This window comes from Micropterus salmoides, unplaced genomic scaffold (assembly GCF_014851395.1).
Source record: "Micropterus salmoides isolate LMB-PRFRI ecotype aquatic unplaced genomic scaffold, ASM1485139v1 Ms_hic_scaffold_1602, whole genome shotgun sequence".
In the NCBI taxonomy this organism is placed as follows: domain Eukaryota; kingdom Metazoa; phylum Chordata; class Actinopteri; order Centrarchiformes; family Centrarchidae; genus Micropterus; species Micropterus salmoides.
The window spans coordinates 1-22,188 of record NW_024040711.1 but is presented as its reverse complement, the minus strand read 5'-3'; the positions used below and the strand labels follow the sequence as shown (position 1 = coordinate 22,188).

Sequence of the window (22,188 nt, the reverse complement as noted above, 5' to 3'; positions counted from 1 at the left end):
ACTGGCTGTGTGTGTAGCCAGTCACAGGCGGGGCGGGGCCTCTGTGGCAACAAATTTCATTTTCTATACTCATGCAACATTAATTTAGATACCACTGTTGTCATCAACCTAACTATTTATGTTTGGATGTTTCACTGTGGACAGAGGTCTCCATAGGTGTCATTTACACTGGGGACGCTGGGGACATTTTTTGAAAGGACTGATTTTGTCCCCATCACTTTTTGAAAGGACTGATTTTGTCCCTGTCACTTTTTGATAGCATTGAGAGCTTTGAGAAAGTTTTATTTGCACAATAAGAAAACATGCAATGCAATTTAAAATATAGAAGGAACAAATGTGCACTGAGGAAAAATAAGACACATAATCTACAAAACAAACTAATGATTATAAAATGACCCAAAAATGTGCACCAATCAGTAACTTCTTGACACCGTTTCTTTTTGGCCAGGTTTCGGTTCTCTCCCTGTGAACAAAACAACAGAGTAATAAAGACCAAATCATGTCTGTGTTCACTCAGCAGGGATAATATTAAATGAAAAACGCTGATCTGCAGGTGAAATATATTTGAAAGCAAGAATGCCTGAGAGCTGCACTGCATTGTATTATATTCTATTTTTCTATTTTGAATTTTCACCTTTCACCTAAATTTTGTGTTTCCCTTTACATAAATAAATAAATACATTTTCACTATAAATTGGTGCAGAAACTTTCATCAGTATGCAGGAAATTATGTGTTTAATGCTCAAAATTTCCTGGGGGAGGGCCCCCACACTACCTGCTCATATATTGTGGCATCAAAGATTTATTCAGAACACTGTTTAAGATCTAATCATCTTGTTGTCACGAACCCTACTGCACATATCGTGACGTCTTGTGAGCTAAGTGTCTCTTCACACCCCTATTCTACCCCTATATACGCTAAAGTCCCCACCACTTTTCGACACAAAGTGACGCCCTTGGAGGTCTCTATGAAAACGACGATAATGCTAATGTGGACGATGTTTTCAAATTTAGACAACTTAAAGTAGACATTGTATTCCTCGTGACGATTAAACAACTGATACTCTGAAAAATCTCTGTGCTCTTACAATTGCAAATTTGTCTACTTGACAGGACTTGCCACATTGCACAGAGGGCTGCAGGTGGGGGGTTAGTTGGGGCCCAACAGCAAAATGTTGCCCCGGTGCTTTCTAACAGGTTAATCCAGCCATGGTTTCTACTGCAGAAGTACAGAAAATAGAAGCATCAATGTCAAATGTTGAATCTATTCACACAGTTTATTGTAATGAGGAGCGTGGCTGCTGAACTGTACCAACAGGTGGCTTTTAGTCTGTCATCAGATGTGTTGGGGTGGTTAACTGAGACAGCCAATCATCTGGCTTTCTGTCTTCCATTTAGTATTTGATGTTTTGAGTGTGTGCTGGTGCCATTGTGGGAAAAATGCCCAATTCAGCATTTTCCTGAATAGGCACAAAGACAGGCGTGAGCTGTCGGCTCTAAACCCCGAGGTGAAGCTCTTGGATGCGCCCAACATGTGGTCTGCGTCTCCCACAGCCCGTCCTTCACTCACACACGTTATAAAGGTCATAATAGTACTGGTAGTGTTGTTATTATCGCCTGCTGTGAGGGAGGCGGGTCTAGGATCGGGGCGCACGCTGATTGGACGGGATGACCCCTGTGTCACGGTGCTTCCGTTCTGAGCGTGCGCGCAGGCGCAACGACCCCTCTCTCCTGATATTTTATTTACTCCCGAAACCCAAGATGGCTCCTGTGAATGTGTCGGTCCCATAGCAAATTGAGGATGCAAGTAGCTGCCGAAAAAACAACTTTTCCCCGCCCGTCGCGTCCCCTGGAGTTCACTTCGTATGGTGCGGAGGAGACCCTGACATCCGTCTAGGCACCCAGCCGCCGCCGGAGCTTCGCGAAACCTTCTTCAACCCACCAATTTGGAGTAGTTTCGCGAAGTAGCTCTTCTCCTTGCTGTCGCTGTCTGTCCGGAGCGAGGTTCAGACAGGCAGGCAGCTCATCCAAATGGCCGAACCGAGAAAAGTGCAATTTGTCACCCTCACGGCCTTCGCAGCTGGGACAGCCGCGGAGTCCAGGAAACGCCGGCTGGAAGAGGATGAGGCCGACTTCAACTTCGGTAGAGCCGGGGAGGTCGAGGCAGCGACCGGGGCAGGGGGGGCTGCCAGCGACGGTCGTCTCGGCAAAACCGGCGACGGGGACAAGGCTGGAGCCGACAAGAGGGCGACGCTGCGGCTCAACCTGTCCCTATCCGAGCCCGACGACCGCTCCTCCGTCGAGTTTAATTACGGGGAACTCATCCAGAACCTCCAGGTAGGATCCCCCAGTTTAACTAACAGTACCAGGCCGAGCGGGACCGCAGCTGGAGTTCATTTTAACGCTCTTGGAAGTGTTTGTGTGGACTTGTCATTGCTAAGTAGTGAGAGGAGGAGGAGGAGGGGTGCACCTTGTCCTTCCGTGGACTAGCGTGGTTGAAAGTGACCATTAGTGCGAGTCGACACAAAAGACAGCAGCACTTTGTGGCCAGCCGGTCCACTCTGTGTGCTTTCCAACTTCAGCTGCGCTCTAACAGATGGTAGCTGTTTTCGCGAGGGGACGTCCTGTATTTGTATAATTTTTTTTTTTTGCACATGTAGAGATCACGCTTATCTTGTGCCGCTACCTGTGTCCTGTTCAGTCAGACTTGCCCAGCAACAGCCCAGTCACACAGCCATTACAGCACTTGGAAATGCCACATGCAGTTTGGCCCTCTGGCTGCGGGTGATAGATAGATGAGAGAGCATAGCTGATGGAAGGACCAGGATGTAGCATGGGAGCGAGGCAAATGTCAGAGCTGAGAGATCAGAGAGAAGCTCGTTTTGATTCCCTACAGTTTGGGATAATCCAGTTTTAGCTGTAATGTTGTTTTACACATTTGAGGAAATTGGGGGAAAGTTTGCAAACCGTAGAATAATTAAATATTTCTTATTTTGAATCCAAAAGATGGTCATGCCAGCACCACGTTGGGCATATTTTGTTAATTCAGTTATTTTAGGGGTTAGGCAATATTGTGGGAATGTATTCATATTTTACTGTAGAGCTGCAACAATTAGTCGATTAGTTGTCTACTAAAATTAATCGGCAACTATTTTGATAAATAGTTTAAGTCATTTTTTAAGAAAAGATCTAAATCCAGCTTCTTAAATGTGAATATTTTCTGGTTTCTTTGCTCCTCAATGACAGTAAAGTGAATATATTTGGGTTATTGACAAAACAAGACATTTCAAGATGTCTTCTTGAGCTTTGGGAAACACTGATCAACATTTTTTAAACCATTTTCTGACATTTTATAGACCAAACAACTTATCGATTAATCGAGAAAATAATCGACAGATGACTATGAAATGAAACGTTAGTTGCAGCCCTGTTTTACTTTATTGTGTGTCAGTGACATGATAATACGTTGAAGCTGGTTGTGCTTCAGTGTGAGGGTCCTAGCTCTGACATTGGATCATGATCTTTTAATCAAATGTTTATTTTTCATTATTTGTTCCAGGCAAAGAATAATCCTCCAAGTCTGACTACAGCTCACGATCCCAAGGACCCCTTCAACGATGACGAGAGAGAGCGGCTCCAGGTTGAGGCCCTGGCTAAAAAGTTTGAAAATAAATATGTGAGTTATTATATATATTATTTTTTTAATATCTGCATTTGGAAGTGTTTCTAGTTATGTTAAAGGAGGGGGGGGAGGGTAAATTCTCTCTTCTTGCGGTCGACAGCTGCATGCACGTCGCGGTTCCTCACTGGTCTATTTCAAGTACTATTTAAAAACGATGTAATATTCTACGTGTGGTTCATCAATGGTGATAAATGATCCGAACATCCTGCGAGGTGCAGACAATTCTGCACAACAACGGTGAAGTTAAGGCTCCATCTATACAGCAAGTTCCTCTTCTGCCACTACACACTCACATGCATACACGCTACGCCTACACATGCGCACTGATGCCCCCTGCCTTGAGGGTTAGGGTTACAATTCTGGATTTATTCATGCACTTTAAAAACATTTATTAAAAGCTTTCTTTTTTTCTCATTTTTTTATTTACAGCATTATATATTGAAATGTATACTGTAATAGGCAGTATATTAACTTATTGGGAGAAAACAGGTAGTTCTATGTAAAATCAGACATTGAGCACTGTGAGATTGACAGTTGAGTCAGGCTCCGCCCATCAAAGCATCGAATCTTCCACTATTCGGGGTCAGCCCTAATCTGCCAGTAAACACATAATACTGAACAAACACAAGTGGGACATTTTACAGTTGAAGAATCTATATGTCAGTGCTTTCTGGGGGGGAAAACAAGGTGACACTGTTTCTAAATTACCTCATGTATACCTTATTGTTATTTCTTTATTGCAATTTCTTACTTGTTGACAAATATTTACCTCATTACTATCTGCAATAAGCTAATATCAGCTGATATATTAGTTAAAACCACTCTGTTGGTGTCTTTTAGTAACTTGTTAGAGTCAAGTAAATTTAATTCATCTATCTATCCCAAAATCACAAATGTGCCTCAAAGAGCTTTACAGTCTGTACAGCACCACGCGACACCACGCTATCCTCAGAGCCTCAGTTTGGATAACAACTCAGGGGCAACAGAGGCAGTTATACGTATATTCAGTGATATTTTCAGTATTGATTGTTTCTATAGCTTGACTGATATGATATTTTTGAGGCTGATGTTGATATTTGAGAATTCAAAATATCATAGCAACGCCGCACAAAACTGCCATGACCTTCCACACGAAACACACCTGCAACCCACACACACATTGCATGCCACACATAAGGTAACAGGATCGTTGCAGTTAACTATCTGACATATTTGTTTTCTTGTGACACGCCGTCTGGCATGAGCAATGATGATGTAGTGAATAGTGACGATTCTCTCCTACCGATCAGTTTTCACAGCACATTTGGGCATCGCCTCAGCTCACTTGGGTAATACCAAAATACCTACCAGGTACCAGATTTGCCCAATGGAAAACCAAAAAAGTAGAGTTGAGTCGAGTTGAGCAGGTATCATCCGGTGGAAAAGGGACTTTTGTGTTCTTAAGGGGATCAAATGCCACTAAATCAACCGCCTCATAGAGAAAGCGAGGACGTTTTTTATTAATTAAGGTTAGATTAAATGTGAGGAATTTTCTTGTAAGTCAAAACTTAATGTTTGGGTTTGTTTTTTATTTATTTTATTTTTCAGGGTAACACAGGGAAAAAGAAGAGGAAGGACAGAATGCAAGATTTGATTGATATAGGCTTTGGCTATGACGAGACAGACCCCTTTATAGACAACTCAGAAGCTGTGAGTACCCCTCACTTTATTAATAAAGAGGCTATTTTTGACTTATTTGTCTATTTTTTTCCCAGGATGTCACTTTAATTTAGCCGGATGTCTCCCTTTAGTCTTAACAATAACATTGCACATTGTTGTCTTTTCTCCCTTATTTATTATCTGCGTATTTATTTACTGTCCTCGTCACATTTCTGAACTACTGTTCTCTTGCCTTGTTCTGTTGAGGTAGACATTATTCCAGTGTGGTTAAATATTTATTTCCTGGCTTGCTGTTTTAATACAGTGCATTCAGTGGCGTTTCTAAAGATAGACACTTGTCCCTCCTTAGATCCAACCTGAGACTACGGTCTAAAATCATCCTCATGAGTCATGAATACGTACGTGCTCCTCGTACATGTTTTTGTTTGGCAGTGTTTGTTGCTCAGTATTCAGAGGATATCACTCTCTTTCTGACTGTAATAGGTAGAATTATGCTCTTTGTATGGATTTTCTGCCATCATGTGATAATTGTTTTGTTGTTTTGATAGCTGCCTGTACTCGCTGCACTCACAAATTGGCAGCGCCTGTTTGACCCCTTTTTCTGTTTTGAGATGCTCCGTGATGGAAAAATCTGTGGCCTGGAGGGACTGTGATTCTTTTTAGTGATTTATTTATTTTGGCGCTCAACAAGCCATCCATTTTCACTGACCAAGAGAAAAGCATGGGCTGCTTTGTGAAATGTTAACAAAAAACATCATCATTTACTCAATATGTTTTGAAATCTGCAGACAGCGGATTTTGGGGATTTATTGTTTTCTAGATTCCTGTGATCTTATACCACAAACTGTCTTCTATTGTTTTGTTTTTTCTTTCTCAGTATGATGAGCTGGTGCCTGCGTCTTTGACCACAAAGCTGGGGGGATTTTACATCAACACTGGCACGCTGCAGTTCAGAGCGGCCTCTGACTCAGAGGGAGAGGGGGACAAGGTGACACTACCTCAACATGTACATCACAGAACATAGAAAAACTTTTGTGTACAGTATTTTAAACTCACATTCTCAGACCCTGAAATGATTTGTGATTGTGTATATTTTTTAAAGTTTAGTTGCGTTTTTTTTTACATCGACAGTCTGTGAAGTCCAAGACTTATTTCCATTATGGCTGTTATACTAGCAAAGATGGGGGAGTCCACGTGAGTAGGCGGCGTCATACTACAAACAAGCCAACGCAATAATACTTAACTCATCAACAATAAGTCAACAATATAAGCTCATAACTCAACATTTATGGTAATCTATATTTATATGCAAAGGTAACTTATTCCAGTTATTTGCACCACGTGACCTGAAGGATCAAGTAAAGATCAAGATGCGTTTTTAGCCGCACTAGTTGCATGGCTCTGGGGGGGCAGTGTCGGGCGGTAGGTCCACCACTCTGGTCCAGACTGGATCAAGAAGTATTAGATGGATTGGCTCACACTTTTGTACAGACATTCACGTTACGCAGAGGATAAATCCCAGTGATTTTTGGGGATCCCCCTAACTTTGCTAATCAGCAGATGTTAGCATGCTAACACGCTACACTAAGATGTTGAACATGCTCGCCATTATACCTGCTTAACATCACCATGTTAGTATTGTCATTGAGAGCATGTGAGCATCAGGTTATTATCTTTAACGAAGACGAACGACTTAACAAAAACTAGATGTGAAAAAACATCGTCGTTAACTGAAATAAAAATAAAAACTAACGAAAAAAACAAAACTATAATAACCTTGGTGAGCAAGCTTATGTTAGTATTTAGTTAAACACTCTGCTGTGACGTACATCCTCACAGAGCTACTAGCGTGGCTTTAGACTTAGTCTTGATTTTTTTTAATGCACTACCTCCCTGTACCACGATTGTTTAGGCAAAACAGCTCCATGGACACTGTGGACAAATTGTAGTGTGTCTCATCATGTTATATGATTTTATGTCTAAATTTGAGAAATGTGAGCTTCGTTGCCAAACCTGCTTTATTCACGGCTGAATAAAGCAGGTTTACTGGTGAAGAGTTGTGTGATGTGTTTTCCTTGGGATAAATAGAATGGTTACTAAGATCTTGCTTGTCCCATGGTCAACATATGACACAGCAGGATCTCCGCAGTCCCAGCGAGGAATGTGAATGTCCTCCCAACAGGAGCTTGATTTTCATTGGTTTTAGTAAGATGTGCGGTAGACGTTATCTTTCACGATCAAGAGAAATCTCTGAAGGACATACTGGTGTACGCCTGCTCACACACACGTACACACACGCGCGGAGCACTGTGTGTGTTCCTCAGACAGAATTGATCGTTTGCCACTGTGCTTCTGCTTATTTGAGTTAAGGACTGTGTGTGCTCTTGTTTCAGAAGCTGGTTGACGACAAGGGGCAGGTGATTAAGAAGAGGAAAAAGAAGGAAGTGAACAACCTTGAAGAGAAGAACCCGAAGAAGAACAGAGTACCTAAACAAGGGTGAGAATCATGGCGGTATAATATTACTGTCTGTGTTTATTTTTTTTAGTGGTTTTCTTGAGTCAGTTGATGAGGTAACGCTTCATGTTAAGGATTTATATTAATTAAGAAGCTGGATGAATGGCCCAAGAGTGGCTAAGCAAGCTGTATTTCCTGCTTTTTTGTCTCTCGTCAGGAGGTCATTCCACGCATCTTTAAAATAGATCTTTAAAAAGATCTCCCACATAATCAAATGATTCATTACCATTAAGCCAAGCTATTGGGGGGGGGGGGGAGTCACTTTAAAATGTCAAACACACAGACACTGTTACATAAATGGCCAAGCTTTTCTCCTGTGCTTGAAAAGTTGACCTTTTGGACACCCATGGATTCTTGGGCCAATGTGATGACGCATTTATCCACTCTTTACTGCGCTAATAGTCCACCACCCTGTGTGACATTATACCCCTGTGCTTTTGTGCAGATCCTCTCATACATCTATCATGAGGCAGGGATGCTGACTGTGACTCGCTATTAGTTGCTGTGACAAGCCAGCCACCTTCTAGAAAACGCTCCATTATCCGCGCTCAGATAGGCCGAGTACTCTTGCCGCCATTCTGAAAATAGCAGTAGCTATTGCTATTGTGCCATTATGAAACAGATGATGTTATATATAGGTATGTGTGTGTCAGATCTTTCAGAGCAGACTGCAGGTTTATCCTCACTGTTGTCTCTTTATTTGGTTTCATTTATTTTCAGGTTGTGCTTTTTACCTCTACCTACTCACTTTTCTGTCCCTCTTAAATGTGACTGAAAGTGCCTTTGTTGCTTTATTATGATCTCACATTTGTGCAGCGATTCAAATACGTCTACTGTTGTGCTTGTTTGTGGTTAGAGCTTAGTATAGTATAACTAGCTAGCTCCATTAATGAAAAATAACGACAGAAAAATGGCAACAAGTGTGGATGAGAGTGACTCAGATCTGCTATAATATATGCTACCTGAATTCCTTCATTGGAAACCGGGACACTGTGGCGTGTAAACACCTTCTCCAGGTTTCTGATTATTCTACAGTAAATCGTGGCTGAGATGTTGAGGAACCAGAACACAACTCCACACAGATGAGCAGAAAACTGAATACTGTTAGAATCGCGTAAACAGAGAGGCTAATAATCGGGTTTCTCATGTCATGTTCCACATAAATGTCATATCCTGAATAAGATAATAAAACCAGGATGTGCATGTAATCAAACTTTATGTCTGAATGAATGAAGTGAAACAAAATGCCAACGCAGTCTAGGCCACTGTATCACCTTTCGTTCAACATGTGTACTTAGCATTTCGCTGTTTTCCTCCAACAGAGTTACAGTCCTCAACCTCCACCGACCGGAGAAGAAGAAGAGGAAGAAGCTGATGAAGGACTCGCTGTACCTGGCGGCCATGCTCCGCCGCTTCACCCGGGAGAAGGAAGAGATGAAGAAAAGAAACCTGAACATGTCTCACCCCGGCCCGGCAGGAGGCGGGGCTAACAAACCCCACTCCACCAACTCAACGAACCACCTGTTGGCCTCTAACTCCACCCACCCGCAGGGCAACACAGCTAGCACCGACCTCTCACTGGCAGACCTCACCTCCGACCCCGCTGTGATGTCACTGCTGGGCTCGGCCAATGAGAAGGAGCTGCAGGATCTCCTAGGCGACCTGGACTTTGGCTTGTTGGACACTGAGCAGCAGCACGCCATGGTGGCGGCCAGGGAGAATGGCATTCTGGGAGTAGGCGTTCCGACTAATAAAGCAGCAGCAGCAGCAGGAGGAGGAGGTGGCCAAGGGCGAGGCTTGGGGTCTTCCAGTGGACTTTTGTCTCCGCCTCCGCTGCCTGATGGACTGCCTGCTCCTCTTATTAAACGCATCGAGGACCTGCGGGCGGTGAGTCAGATGCCCACGCTCTGTGGGAGGATGCGATTGCCTGTGAAGCCTCTTCACTGAAGTTAAACACAAATGCCAATCAGCTCAGGAAGTGGCACAAAATATTTATTGGTATTGTTTAGTCCAACGAGAATAGCCTCTTATATTGAAGAAACATGGCTCCCAGCTGAACTCTGAGGGCTATTATGTAACTAAAACAGCAGGGTTGGCATCACATCCTTTTGAAGAAGTTCTTATTTTCTTGTTGCTCTTATATCTCGGAGCCACAAAGTCGATCTGTAGCAGAGAAATGTTTTTCTAGATGTTGGTAAAAATGTCAAGAGAGGTGTTTGAAAAGGATGATGCAAGTGAAGAATACAGAGGTGAAGAAGAGTGAGGAGGAGGGAGGCAGCGAAATAAAGACATGGCGAGTTTTTATTGTTGCTTTCAAAGATAATATATGTGGAAAGATTTGGAGATTCAACATAATAAATGAGTATTTTCTTAGATTCGTCAAAGAAAGCGTCACTTAGGTCGCTTGACCTGTAGTTTGGTTAATTGGGTCCGGGCCAAGGAAAAAACATGATATTGCCTTTTAATTCCAATCAGTTTTCAGATTGACTTGTTAAAAAACAAACCTATATAGGTACGAAACTGTAGGTATCAACATGCAGAGCAACAGGTTCACTAATTAGACAATTTTGTCAATTTTGTCATCCTGCATTATCAGCTCTATGTGGTCCATAGACAGCAGATCATGCAGCACTTTTATGCCTCTTATGTGTTTATTTTTCTTTGCTGGTGGTCTCACACAAAACGGCAAAGAAATGGTTCATAATGAGCATTAGAATACAACTGTATCCTATATGTAGTATTACAAAATCCTGTGTGTTCACACCACAAACAACTGCACCAGACCTGGAGGATCTGGTTGTTTAGTCTGCGCCAGAGTTTGATTGCACCAGCCAAACAAAACAAGCCAAATCCAGTTGGGTTAAGTGTAAAAGTTTATGGTTTAAAATTACAGTCAGGCGAAGGTCAGTGTAAGTAGAAGAGAAGTGAGGAAGTGTGTTTCTGTCGGCACAAAGTCCTTAGAGGCACAGCATCACAGATCTATGTATTTGTACTGTATGGAACAGTGCCGGTGTGCTGACTCAACCTTTTCTCCCACAGGCCTCGCGGCAGTTTGATCAAGAGGGTCGGAAAAAATTTTTCACCTTGGACATGAATAACATTCTGCTGGAGTGAGTAGGACAGCTTTTAAATCACAGTCAGCCAAATCCCAGCTCACTCTCCTCCTCCCCTTCAATCTTTCTCACTCATTTTCAGCTGATTTCCCTCGCTACCTCTCCTGCTGTCTTTAAGTGTTTTGTTTTCTCTCTGTCTCTCGTTGCACGTGTTAATGACATGCTTCTCATTTCCATACCTCTCCCTGTTTCTTCAACTTTATCTTCACCCTCCTCTTATTCGGTGCGACTACCTTTTATTCTACCCCATCCTTCACCTCAATCTCCCATCTCTTTTTTTTCTTCTGTCTCTCTGTATCCTACCAACTTTTTCTCCCGGTCTTTTTCCACCGCTGTAACGTTCTTCCTCCTCTTCCTCCCCTCAGTATTGAGCTGCAGGTCCAGGAGCAGCCTTCTGCCATGCGTTCGGACATCTACTCACACATGGAGGCATTTGTGCCGTGCAACAAAGAAGCCCTCCTCAAACGCATGAAGAAGCTCAGTCTGAACATCCAGGTGAGTGAGGCGTATCTGTAACAAACCCCCTCAGTTTAAATCAATAAATTTAGATCATCTTCGAAACTTCTTCGTGCAATGAAAAAACTATTTTTAGAAATAATTCTAATTGCTTGACATAAAAAGAATGGGGGGAATAATTCATCATAAATGCAGTCTTCAAATTGATTTATATTTAGATAATTGTGTAGATGAAGGCTGCACCCAACCATTATTTAAATTGTTGATTTATCTGTCGATTAATTTCTAAGTTAAGTTTTTACTTCAACTACAAAATTCATCTCATCTTTCAATCCTGTTGTAATAGGACAATAAATGTACCTTGTAAAATGTCAGAAAATTGTGATAAATGACGATCAGTGTTTCCCAAAGCCCAAGACGACGTCCTCAAATCTCTTATGAACACAACCCAAAGATATTCAGTTGACTGTTATAAAGGAGGAGAAACCAGAAAATATTCACATTTAAGAAGCATTTAAGAATCATGTAATTTTTCTTAAAAAATTACTCAAATTAGTTGGCGATTAATTAAACAGTTGACAACTAATCGACTATTCAATTAATCATTGCAGCTAGTTGTATTTATGTTGTGTCATACCAGTAATTGTGGCTTATTTAGCCTCTCACTCATGCTCATCTGGCACTCCGAAATATCACCTATTGAAGGATCTTTCATAACAGATGAATCAAGGAAGCAGCAAAATATCATTCCAGGTCCTCCCTTCAAACTCTGTTTTCAGATTTGCATATTTCTGAGCATTTGAGCTGCTCTGTTCAGCTTCATGTTGTTTAACCCCCAAACTGATCCTCCACATTATTTGTGGCTTTTCATATAGCTTTTAATCCCCAGCCGTCTTCACTGCTTCAGCTGTTCATGTGTAGGCTGACTAGTGCACCGAGGACTGCTGCTGAAAACAGGCTTCCAAATGTCTTTTGTCACAGACCATTAAAGTAGCTTTGTTGACAAAAAGCATCAACATACTCCCCCACTTTCTCCTGTTTTGACTCTCTCTTGTTACCACTGCTTCTTATTTTTTGCTCTCCCTCCTTTCTGGCTTTTCTTTAGTCTCTTTCTTTCTTCAATCCTTTTTCTTATCTCCCACTGTCGCTCTGCTTCCATCTTTTTTCTCACTCTCCTCACTCTGAGGCTAAGTACGCTAACTTGTTTTCGCCTCCTTTTATTCCTGTTCTCCCTCTAATGCCTCCACCCCGTCTCTCTCTCACCCAGGATGATCGACTGCGGACGCCGCTGTTGAAGCTGAAGCTGGCGGTGTGTAGTGTGATGCCAGAGCAGATAGCCAGATACAACATGGACTGCATGGCCAAGGTTGCAAAGTAAGTAAATCCTTTGTTTTATAAATTAAGCAGGTGAACTCAAACTAAAAGCTTTTGCCCTAGCTCTCCCTATCTTCTGCCTGTGCCTTTCAGTAGGTGTTAATGATGAATTCTATCAAACAAACCACAACTAACACTGATCTAAAAAAAAAAAATGACAGTTTGAGTCGTATGTAATTATTTTTATTTTTATACGGAGCATAATTCTTCCTGTAACTTGAGAACACACATACAATAGTATACTAATGATTGTTAACGAAAACATTTGTTCAAGCCGTTGGTGAATGTATGTATATGTGCATGTATGTTTACATATGTGTGTGTGTGTGTGTGTGTGTGTGTGTGTTGCAGGCAGCAGTCAGAAGAGGGCGATAAGAATGGCTCAGAGGAGGAGGATGAGGAAAAGCCTGGGAAAAGGGTGATGGGCCCGCGGAAGAAGTTTGTCTGGGATGACAAGCTCAGGTAATGATCCAGGACGCTCTAGCTGTGTGTTTGTGGTGCTGCAGGTTTGACTCTGTATCCTCACCTTTTTGTCACACCCTGTCCCTTTTTTTTTTTCTCCATCTTTCCTGTTGCTCTGCACACTTGGTGTCTAATCTAGTAAACAGATCTTACACAGGCCTTTAAAAATTGTTTGAGCTGCTGGGATGGAGATATACACGGCCTCAAAGGTTTTGAAAATGAATGAAGTGGGAATTGTCATTATGCAGAGTACAGGTACAGAGCAAATAAATGTGAAGCATTAATCCTGTGACAGTGTCTCTTTACTTTATCATGCCATTAAATTAGTCCCGTGTGATTTTTGGCCTTTAAAATATGCAATATAGTCCCAACATTTCACCAAATAAAACATTTAAAAGAATACTCCACAAATTTAGCATTGCACTCATATATATATATAAAGTTTTACTCTCACTCTACCCTGGAAAAAAGATCAAATTCAATTTATCTTTAAAGTTACTGTGGAAGGCTGAATTTGATGCCTGCGTGAATGTGAAAACCTTGAGACTGACTCGCAGCTACTTTTCTATCATCATTCGTTTTCACAACAGCGTCCACATTACCCTTTTTATTAGTTTTTTACACAGTAATTATTGGTCATTATTACCTCTTCTCTTGAGTCATTGTGCGCTCAACACCTGCAGCCTAACTTTTAACACTGAATGATTTGCATTGAATTGAGTAATTGTGTTTGTGCAGGATCCTGCTGTGCAGCCTGGTGCGAGTGAAGCTGAGCTGCTATGAGATGGAGAACCAGTGCTCTCTGTCTGTGGAGGACTACCTCAAGGCCTTCTTAGAGAATGAGGTCAAACCACTATGGCCCAAAGGCTGGATGCAGGCCAGGTCTGTCAGTGTGTTGTGTGTGTGTGTTGCTGTTTATCACTTTTGAGACAAGCATTAGTTTAGTCAGTTGGTAAATGTATCTGCTTTTCCCCATCGAACCAAGTTTGTTGTAAATAGCAGCCAATTCATTTTTACTACATTTACTGGTAGCTCCTTGTTAGTGAGGGTGTTTTATTTTATGAGCATGTTTAACATTATATTACAGCAGCTGTACATTACAAAAACACATAATCATAAAGTATTGTGTGTGTAGTTAAGAAATACAGACAGAAGACGTAAGACGCCAGAATGACCGCGTACAGAAGATGGTATGGAAGCCTGTAGGGGACTATATTATAATAATAATAATAGAATAAAATGTAATTCCACAATGGTGTTATCATTTACCACATATGTATGTGTTATTTGAGTAAAACTGAAAACCCAATAATCCAATTTTTTATTTTCATGTATTGCATTCAGTATGAGCGTTCTATGATCAAATTAAAATGATAAAACTAATTTTCAAAGTTGTACTCTGCTGTACAGTGGACAATGTTTAAATGCTAATTCAGATTTGAAAATTAAAATGCAAAACCGTGGCCCAGCCGTAACGTGCCGGAGTCAGTGGATTCCTGTCAGTGGACAATATTCAAATTCAATACGTGAAACAGCGCCCACAGTCTATTGCATATACATGACACCATGATCTTTTGGTGTCAAAAGGAAAATGCAATCTGTCAGTTTTCTCATCAAGTTAGGGCGTCTTTAGTTAGGACGTCCATCAGTTATTGCATGATGCCAAAGTCTGTAGTGCTGCTCCCCTGAGAGTCTGCAGAGGCAAAATTCCCCCATAATGATTTAATTATTTTTAGTTTTGCCCCAGTGACAAACACTGCTACCTCCGGTTGGTGCTTGAACTGGTCTGGTAGTTAAGTAGAACTTAACTTAACGACGAGGTGACATCCTAACTGAAGACACGTAAGGGCATGCAGCACACAGTCAAAGCCATATTTGCATAGACAGAATTGTTTTTCTGCTCAGTCTTAACACTCCCACCAACAACAATGTGTTTATTTATGTTATAGAAACTGTGATTGTGTATTCTAGTTGGAAAAATAAAATAGGCTGGAGTTTGCAGTTGGGAAGTTCGGGCACATTTTTCTAAACCCATTGTCAATGTAATGTCAAACTGGACTAGTATTTCTGCAAATGTTTGTGTTGCTCGTCAACAAACACACAGACAAGTTTGTCTTTCTCACAGGCTGAGGTGACTGAGAAATTTAACCCAACGATGATCAAGCCATTCTTGTCCTGTGTTTATCGTTGTGTGTTTCCTCTGCTCAGGATTCTGCTGAAGGAGAGTCTTTCAGTTCACAGTCACCTCACTGGAAACCTGTAAGTACTTACACTATGTCACACAGCTCGTGTTCCCTCAGTAAAACCAACTGCTCAGGGTTTTTCTCCCAAGAATGGACTTGCAAAATGTAAATACAAAAGGCTGAATATTTGCTTGTATTTGTCACACAGAGTTAAGAGGAGAATGGTGCCTGGGCCCAAGGCCAAAGCCAAGGTGAGTGACTCAGGTCATTTATTGTATAATATCTGAAAATATCCAACTGCAGTTTTGTTTTTACAGTACTGATTTTTTTTAAACCCACAGTAATTTAGTCTGAACTCATTTTCCAAACAGCATTTAATCATGAAGCAACAATATAATGAACTTTGTTCACTGCCTCATAGTGTGTCTTGGCTGCTAGAAGGGCTGGGCGACATGGCCAAAAATGTTATTGCGATCATTCAATATCGGTAATTATCACAATAAGTTTCAAATCATTTATAGGCTGAGTTTTGCTCCTGAGGGAAAGGTAAAGAAACCAGATGGTTTATTGTGGTTTAAACTATTCTTTATGGTCAGAACAGGACAAACACTTGATGCTGAACAGTGAATCACTTAATAAATCTGAGGTATAACATTCAAAAAAATTATGAGAAAATCTTTTTTCAACAAATCGGCATGAGTAAAATCTTTTTTTCAGTGCATTTTTCTCAATAAAAAAAAAAGAAGAAAAAAGTGCTAATTCATTTGTGATTCAAATGAAGTAAATCAAACATTTATTGAGCATTTGTTAAATTGTTATTGAGGAAAATTATATCATCGTCATAATTACCATTATTGTTTTATTGCCCAGCCTGAGCTGCCAGTATTATAGTTCTGAAGACACATTTGTTATTTAGCATTAATTTTATTATTTCATTGCTGGAGGGTTGTTTCCATCTTTGTAAGTCTTGTATAAAAGCCGCTATTGAAATAATAGCCGGTGGTGTGGCCAACATGGCCGGGGGAAAATAAAGTCCTGTCTCTCTACTTTTGAGGATTTACGTCATGTTCGGGGTTACTGATACTGACCATGTGTCTTCTGTTCTTTAGGAGGGTCTGTGGATCCACAAACCACCTCTTATCATGACCTCCACCCCGTCTCTGACCTCCAACCGCCAACTCGTCTCCTCCACGCCATTGGAGCCCATCTGCCTGTCAGACTCTCTGGATGAGGATCTGACCGCTCCCTCTCTGGACTCCATCTCTCACGCGCTGGCCCTCCTCAGCAATGCATCCAAGGGCCTGGGCCCCTCAGACAGCCCCTTGTCACCCCCGCCCCTGCAGATCCCCACCTCCTCTCCTCCCCCCCGTCACTCCTCACTACCCCTCAGCCTCTCAGCTGTCTGCCTCGGTCGCATCCACAACGCAGCAACATTCCCTCTCTAAGGTGGAGTCCACACAGCTGGCAGCTGCTTCTGCCGGGAACTTAACAACAACAACAACAACAACAACAACAACGCTACCAACCTCCTCTTCTACCTCCTCTTCCTTGTCTCCCGTTGTCACCTCAGTGGCTCGTGTGCAGGCAGCGGGCCTGACTCTGGCCTCCAGGACTGCAAATGGTCCCTACAGCCTGATCAAAGGATCTGGCGTCATGGGCCAAACCCAAACTCAGAGACTCATCACCATGGCATCACCCAATCACAGGCCAAGCTTGGTGATGGGCGGTGGCGTCAAGATGCATCCACACCCCTCCCCCTCTCCTCCGAAGCAGCGGCCTCCTCCCACGGCTTCCCCTCTGCTGCCCCCCCATCAGAAGGGCTTTGTTAGCCCGGTGGGGATGCTGGGAACTATGGGAGCCCCTCAAGGACTAGCGAAGAGTAGTGCCAAAACCAGCGGCATCAGCAGCAACGTCAGCGTCGTGAGCAGCAGCATCACACCTTCTTCATCCCCCTCCTCACAGTCCCGCTCCAACTCTACCCCCCATCCTGCCCTACAGTCCTTCTGCCCTCCCTCCCCGGTGGCCTCCTCGCCGTCCCCCACCTCCCACTCCTCCCACTCCTCACAAGGTAAATCCCACACACACCACCACAGCCACCACCAGGCCAACTTCATCACGCCCATGCAGGCCACCCTCACCAAGTCCTCCCACAGCAGCAACTCCTCTCCCATCATCAAGCTCACCCCTCGGCCCCCTGCGCCCACCCCACCTCCCTCCTCCTCCCCCTCCCCGTCATCCTCGCCCTCACACCCGCTCTCTCATCAGATGATCCCCACCCAACAGCAGCAACACCAGTACTCCCCCAAAACTACCAAAACATTTCGGCCCCCCTTCAATGTATCAGGCAGCGTGCAGTTGAAGCAGACGCAGGGCGGCTGCAGCTTCGCTGGAAGCCAGAAAGCTCAGTCCACCACTAACAACAGTAGCATCAACAACAACTCCAACAGCAACAAGGCAGTGGTTTCAGCTATCTGCGTTCACCCAGACAAAACTCCCTCGTCTTCTGCGCCGTCAGTCTCAGCCAACCATGGGCAGAGGCAGAGGATGGTGGGCGGGGCAAGCCAGAGCTCCAAGGCAGGAAATGGTTGGGCGGCTTCAGGAACTTTGGCCACGTCCTCCACAACGTCACACCTCTCACAGGTCCGTTTCTTGGCGACAAGAAGAATATGGAACAAAAGCAGATGGAGTCACATTTCTGAGTAAATTCAACTTAAATCTCCCTTTTCATTGCATCTTGTGTTTGCAGGTATCAACCGCAGGCACTTCCCTCCTGGGCAGCCCCTCGGCTCTGCCCCTGGGCTTCGGGATGTTGGGAGGCCTGGTGCCCGTCTCGCTGCCCTTTCAGTTCCCCTCGTTGCTCAATTTCAGCCCCCCCGGAGCCCCAGGGGCCGCTGGCATGGGCTCGGCACCCAGCTCCAACTCAGGATACTCCCTAGCACAGAGCGACCTAATGGGTGAGTGGGCACAAGACCTTTTAAGTTTTGCCATGTAGCATTGATGAGAGGGGGAAAAAAGACCAAATAACTCAGTGTTTCACAAAACACGTGCAACAACACTAAGGGACACAGAAAGGACACAGTTGAACAGGAGGAAGCTTATTTATTTCTTGGCTTTATTATTTTTAGAAAATAATATTGGTGACATACTGTCAACAAATACCATTAAAAGTCAAAGCTGGGCACTGCATTTCTTGGACTATTTTCAGTCATGTTGCGTTTTTAAATAATATCCTTGACACAGAGGTGTAAGGTAAATCAGGCTGTGGATACACAGACAGGACCTGGTAGGATCATTGTTGATGTAGAGTTTTTCATGGAATTTGTTGACAATACGAAAATATAGAATATCAGAAGACTTATCCTTTTAAACTAGTTTTTATTTCTTTTATTGACATTTTTATAGTTTTTTAAACATTTGATATTTAGGTTACTTTTTTTTGGAATATAATTTATTTTTGTACTGTTTGTATTTAAACATTTTTATTTAGCCTCATGAATTCAATTTTTCAGTGGCTCGTCAGATTAAAATACACTTAGGTTTTTAAAATTCAGCTAGGGCTGAATGATTCATGTTTTTTGTATTAAAATTTGAAAGAAATCTATTTTAATATTAATTTACATCACTTATACCTGTACAAGCTGTAAAAATTTCACTGTAAATTAGCAGCCCGTCGACTTTGCCGCTTGCAAAGACAGCTATAGTTGAATAGGTTTACTCACTAAATGTAAGTTGTTTTCTTCAAATTTAAAAGAAAGAAACAAGCCATTCATAATAGTATCTGTTTTTTATCTTTTCACAGATAAATAAGTTCGACTGTGCTTGGTACAAATTTACTTTACAGTATATAAATAAAAGAAACAACATAATTTAGGAAAATAAATACAAATGGAGATGTCTGTTTTTGCTAATTAACTCCTCATATTTACACAAAATCTTTTGGTCCTCTGTGAAGCAGATTTACTCCTAGAGGAGGATGTGTATAAAGCAGGATAGATGTAAGATAGATTAGGGGACTAAAAGTGATAAATGGGAACCATTTATGTATTCATTGTCTTTATATTTGAAATCCAGCGTCTGTATGTTCAGCTCACGCGTGTTTGTGTGCGCACTCATACTGAGGTAAAGCTGCAGTACCTCCACTGTGTCTGCTCTGATTGTTACCCTCTCACCCTGGCTCCATTTAAAAAAAAATTTTAAAAAACTGTCTCCCTTTCTTTGTTCTCTCCATCTTTTGTGTCCGTCTCTGTCATCTCAACCGTTTGTACTTGTGTGCCTCGCTTCACTTTGATCAAAGTGAAGCGAGGCACACAAGTACATATCCCCTCTTTTGCTGCTGGTCCCCCATTTTAACATGCCGCCCCACCCACTCTGCATCATCTTTTCCGTGTTCCCCCTTGTTGTTGTTGTTGTTGTTGTTCATGTTGTTGCCTTCTTCCCTCTCATCTTCCCTCCATCTCTCCTCAGATCTGTATAAGAGTCTCCAGTCAGGGTCGCAGGCTGCCCTACCTCCTCACTTGCAGCTTGCTTTCTCAGGTAATCTGCATTCTCATGTGTGTGTGTTTGTGTCGCTCTCTCTCTCCATCAAGTCAAGTCGAGCTTTTGGCCTCTGCTCGGCCGCTGTTTTGTGTGCTCTCTTTCTTTCTGCCCGCTTCAGTGTATCTGGTGTGTGTTTGGCATGTCTCTGGTTTGTCCTCGGTAGTTGTAGCACAGTAGAAGCATGTTGTAAAGCAGTTGACGTTATTCAGAGATGTTGTTTTTTTTTCCTCCAGTAGTTTGCTTAACGAGGATTCAGTTGTACAGATGGTTCTTTCATTTGAGAGCAGCAGTGTAATTAACATGTGAAATTGAAATTCTGTCCACCATACACATGTGGCTGAATTCAGTTTGTAACAGACACTTACACAGTCCAGTCTCCCCTGGATTATGTGCGACCAAAGAAACATCTGAACATCTAACCAACTCACCGTGTGATGGACCTCAAACTCTACACTGAATATTATTATAAGTTAGTTTGACACTAAAGCCATGTCTTTGTTCAGTTACATATCTGAGGTTAAAATGTGCATCTCAGATAACATAATGTTGTCTGTCTGCAACAAGCCTGAACATTTTTATCTTCTGTGTAAATAATGAGGCCAAAGTCAGGTCTTAAACCCAAATCTTATTCCTGCTCCAGTAAATAATGGCCAAGTTGACCCACAGACATGTCAGCCCTTAAGTTGTAGTGCATTTTGAATGCTGGTATAAATATATCTGTGATACGCCTGTACTGGCTCATGTATCAGTGTGGCTCTGTAGAGCTGGGTGATGTGAACGTGTTTGTGCTGAGGTATCTGTAGATTAGTCGGGTAGTTAGCCCAAAAACACATTCCCATCTGGTTATTAGCGATACATTTACAGTATCATGATTAGAGTGTGAACAACTTGTTAATTGATTCATGTACAACTATTTTAATGATGGATTTGATTGAAGTTTTATAGCAAGAATTGACTCCAGACATTAAGTGAAAGTGTATGGAAGCCAATTACCGCCACTGTGATGGAAAAACAAAGATCCCAATATAATGAGAAGCTTTATCAAAATAATGACATAGGGTCTCACAATATTGACTTAATATCTCAAAATATTGACTTCTATCTTAAGTCAATATTTTGAGAAAGTTTCACATTATAACAACTTACAGGATCTTTTTCATCACAGGGGCAAAAATGTGCTTCCATAGACTGAGACAAAAATAGACAAAAAAGAAACTAATAATACAGTATAGTTATAACTAAAAATAAATATATTAGAAAAAAGGAAGGCGGAGGATTAGCGGCCTTCAACTCACTGTAATTGCTCAGACACGAGTGAGTGTTCAAACTGGTGTGTAAATGTGAGGAGGTGGATGTGGTTTAGTGTGAGCATTACTCAGGGGTTATACAAGAAGAAAGCTTTCCCACGTAGAAAATAAAACTTTGAGATGGAGCCTTTTAACGTCCACTGAACAAATTCAAATATTACATAACGAAGGCCGAGTTTAATCCACAGTGAGGAGGAGCTTCAAACAGTCTGACAGGAGAGTTGCTCTCATCCAGACGTCAGAGTCGTTTAAACATCTGTCCTCTCCTCTCAGATGCGAACCAAAGCCAGGGTGGAGACATGAAGAGGAAATCCCACTGACCAATAACAGCGTAGGAGGTGGACACCAGCGGGGTGACATCACAGCCTCCTGGACACATCCACCAATAGGACTCTTCACTTCGATTGGCTGACGCGGTGATGTGGTATGAGGGGGCGGGGCTCCACTGCCTCTTAAAATGGACCTAAAGGAAGAATCAATTTATCCTCGCTGCAAGTGGCAATGATGAATTAATTTAACTGTATTTTCTAAAGAACCGGGTATGAGAACAAGACGGAGTGAATGATGAGAGAACTTATTTTTTGTTCAGCTTATTTTTATTTTTGTCAACATGTTTACATATGACCGACCTTGATCACTGTGGAATGAGTGCGAACGAGATGGTGGTACAGATGAGAGTAGTAGTACGCTACGTAATATAATTTGTATTTAAGCTTATGTGGAATAACAGGACTCTTGTTCTTGCAGTACAAAAAGAAAAACCGTAATGAATTTTTATTTTTCTGTCTCTTGTCTCAGATGTGGGAATCGTCGTGTCCGTAGAAATTTTATTGTTGGTCACCTCTGCTCCCACAAATGACTGTTAAATAGTAGCTTAAATTAATATCGATAAATTATTTGT

At 42.2% G+C, this 22,188-nt stretch overlaps 1 protein-coding gene across 1 annotated transcript; it reads left to right on the top strand.

The window, feature by feature from the left end:
• Positions 1-1,126: 1,126 nt before the first annotated feature.
• Positions 1,127-22,176, top strand: LOC119906452 (ubinuclein-2-like). Its single transcript, XM_038723874.1, is given in 18 exon segments — positions 1,127-2,337; positions 3,560-3,676; positions 5,270-5,371; positions 6,219-6,329; positions 7,735-7,838; positions 9,179-9,743; positions 10,896-10,966; positions 11,335-11,464; positions 12,693-12,799; positions 13,151-13,261; positions 14,000-14,143; positions 15,470-15,520; positions 15,653-15,695; positions 16,554-16,805; positions 16,807-18,084; positions 18,191-18,398; positions 19,909-19,977; positions 21,561-22,176. Coding segments are annotated over 18 exon segments (3,816 nt in total). The 5' UTR covers positions 1,127-2,031; the 3' UTR covers positions 21,608-22,176.
• The last annotated feature ends 12 nt before the right edge of the window (positions 22,177-22,188 follow it).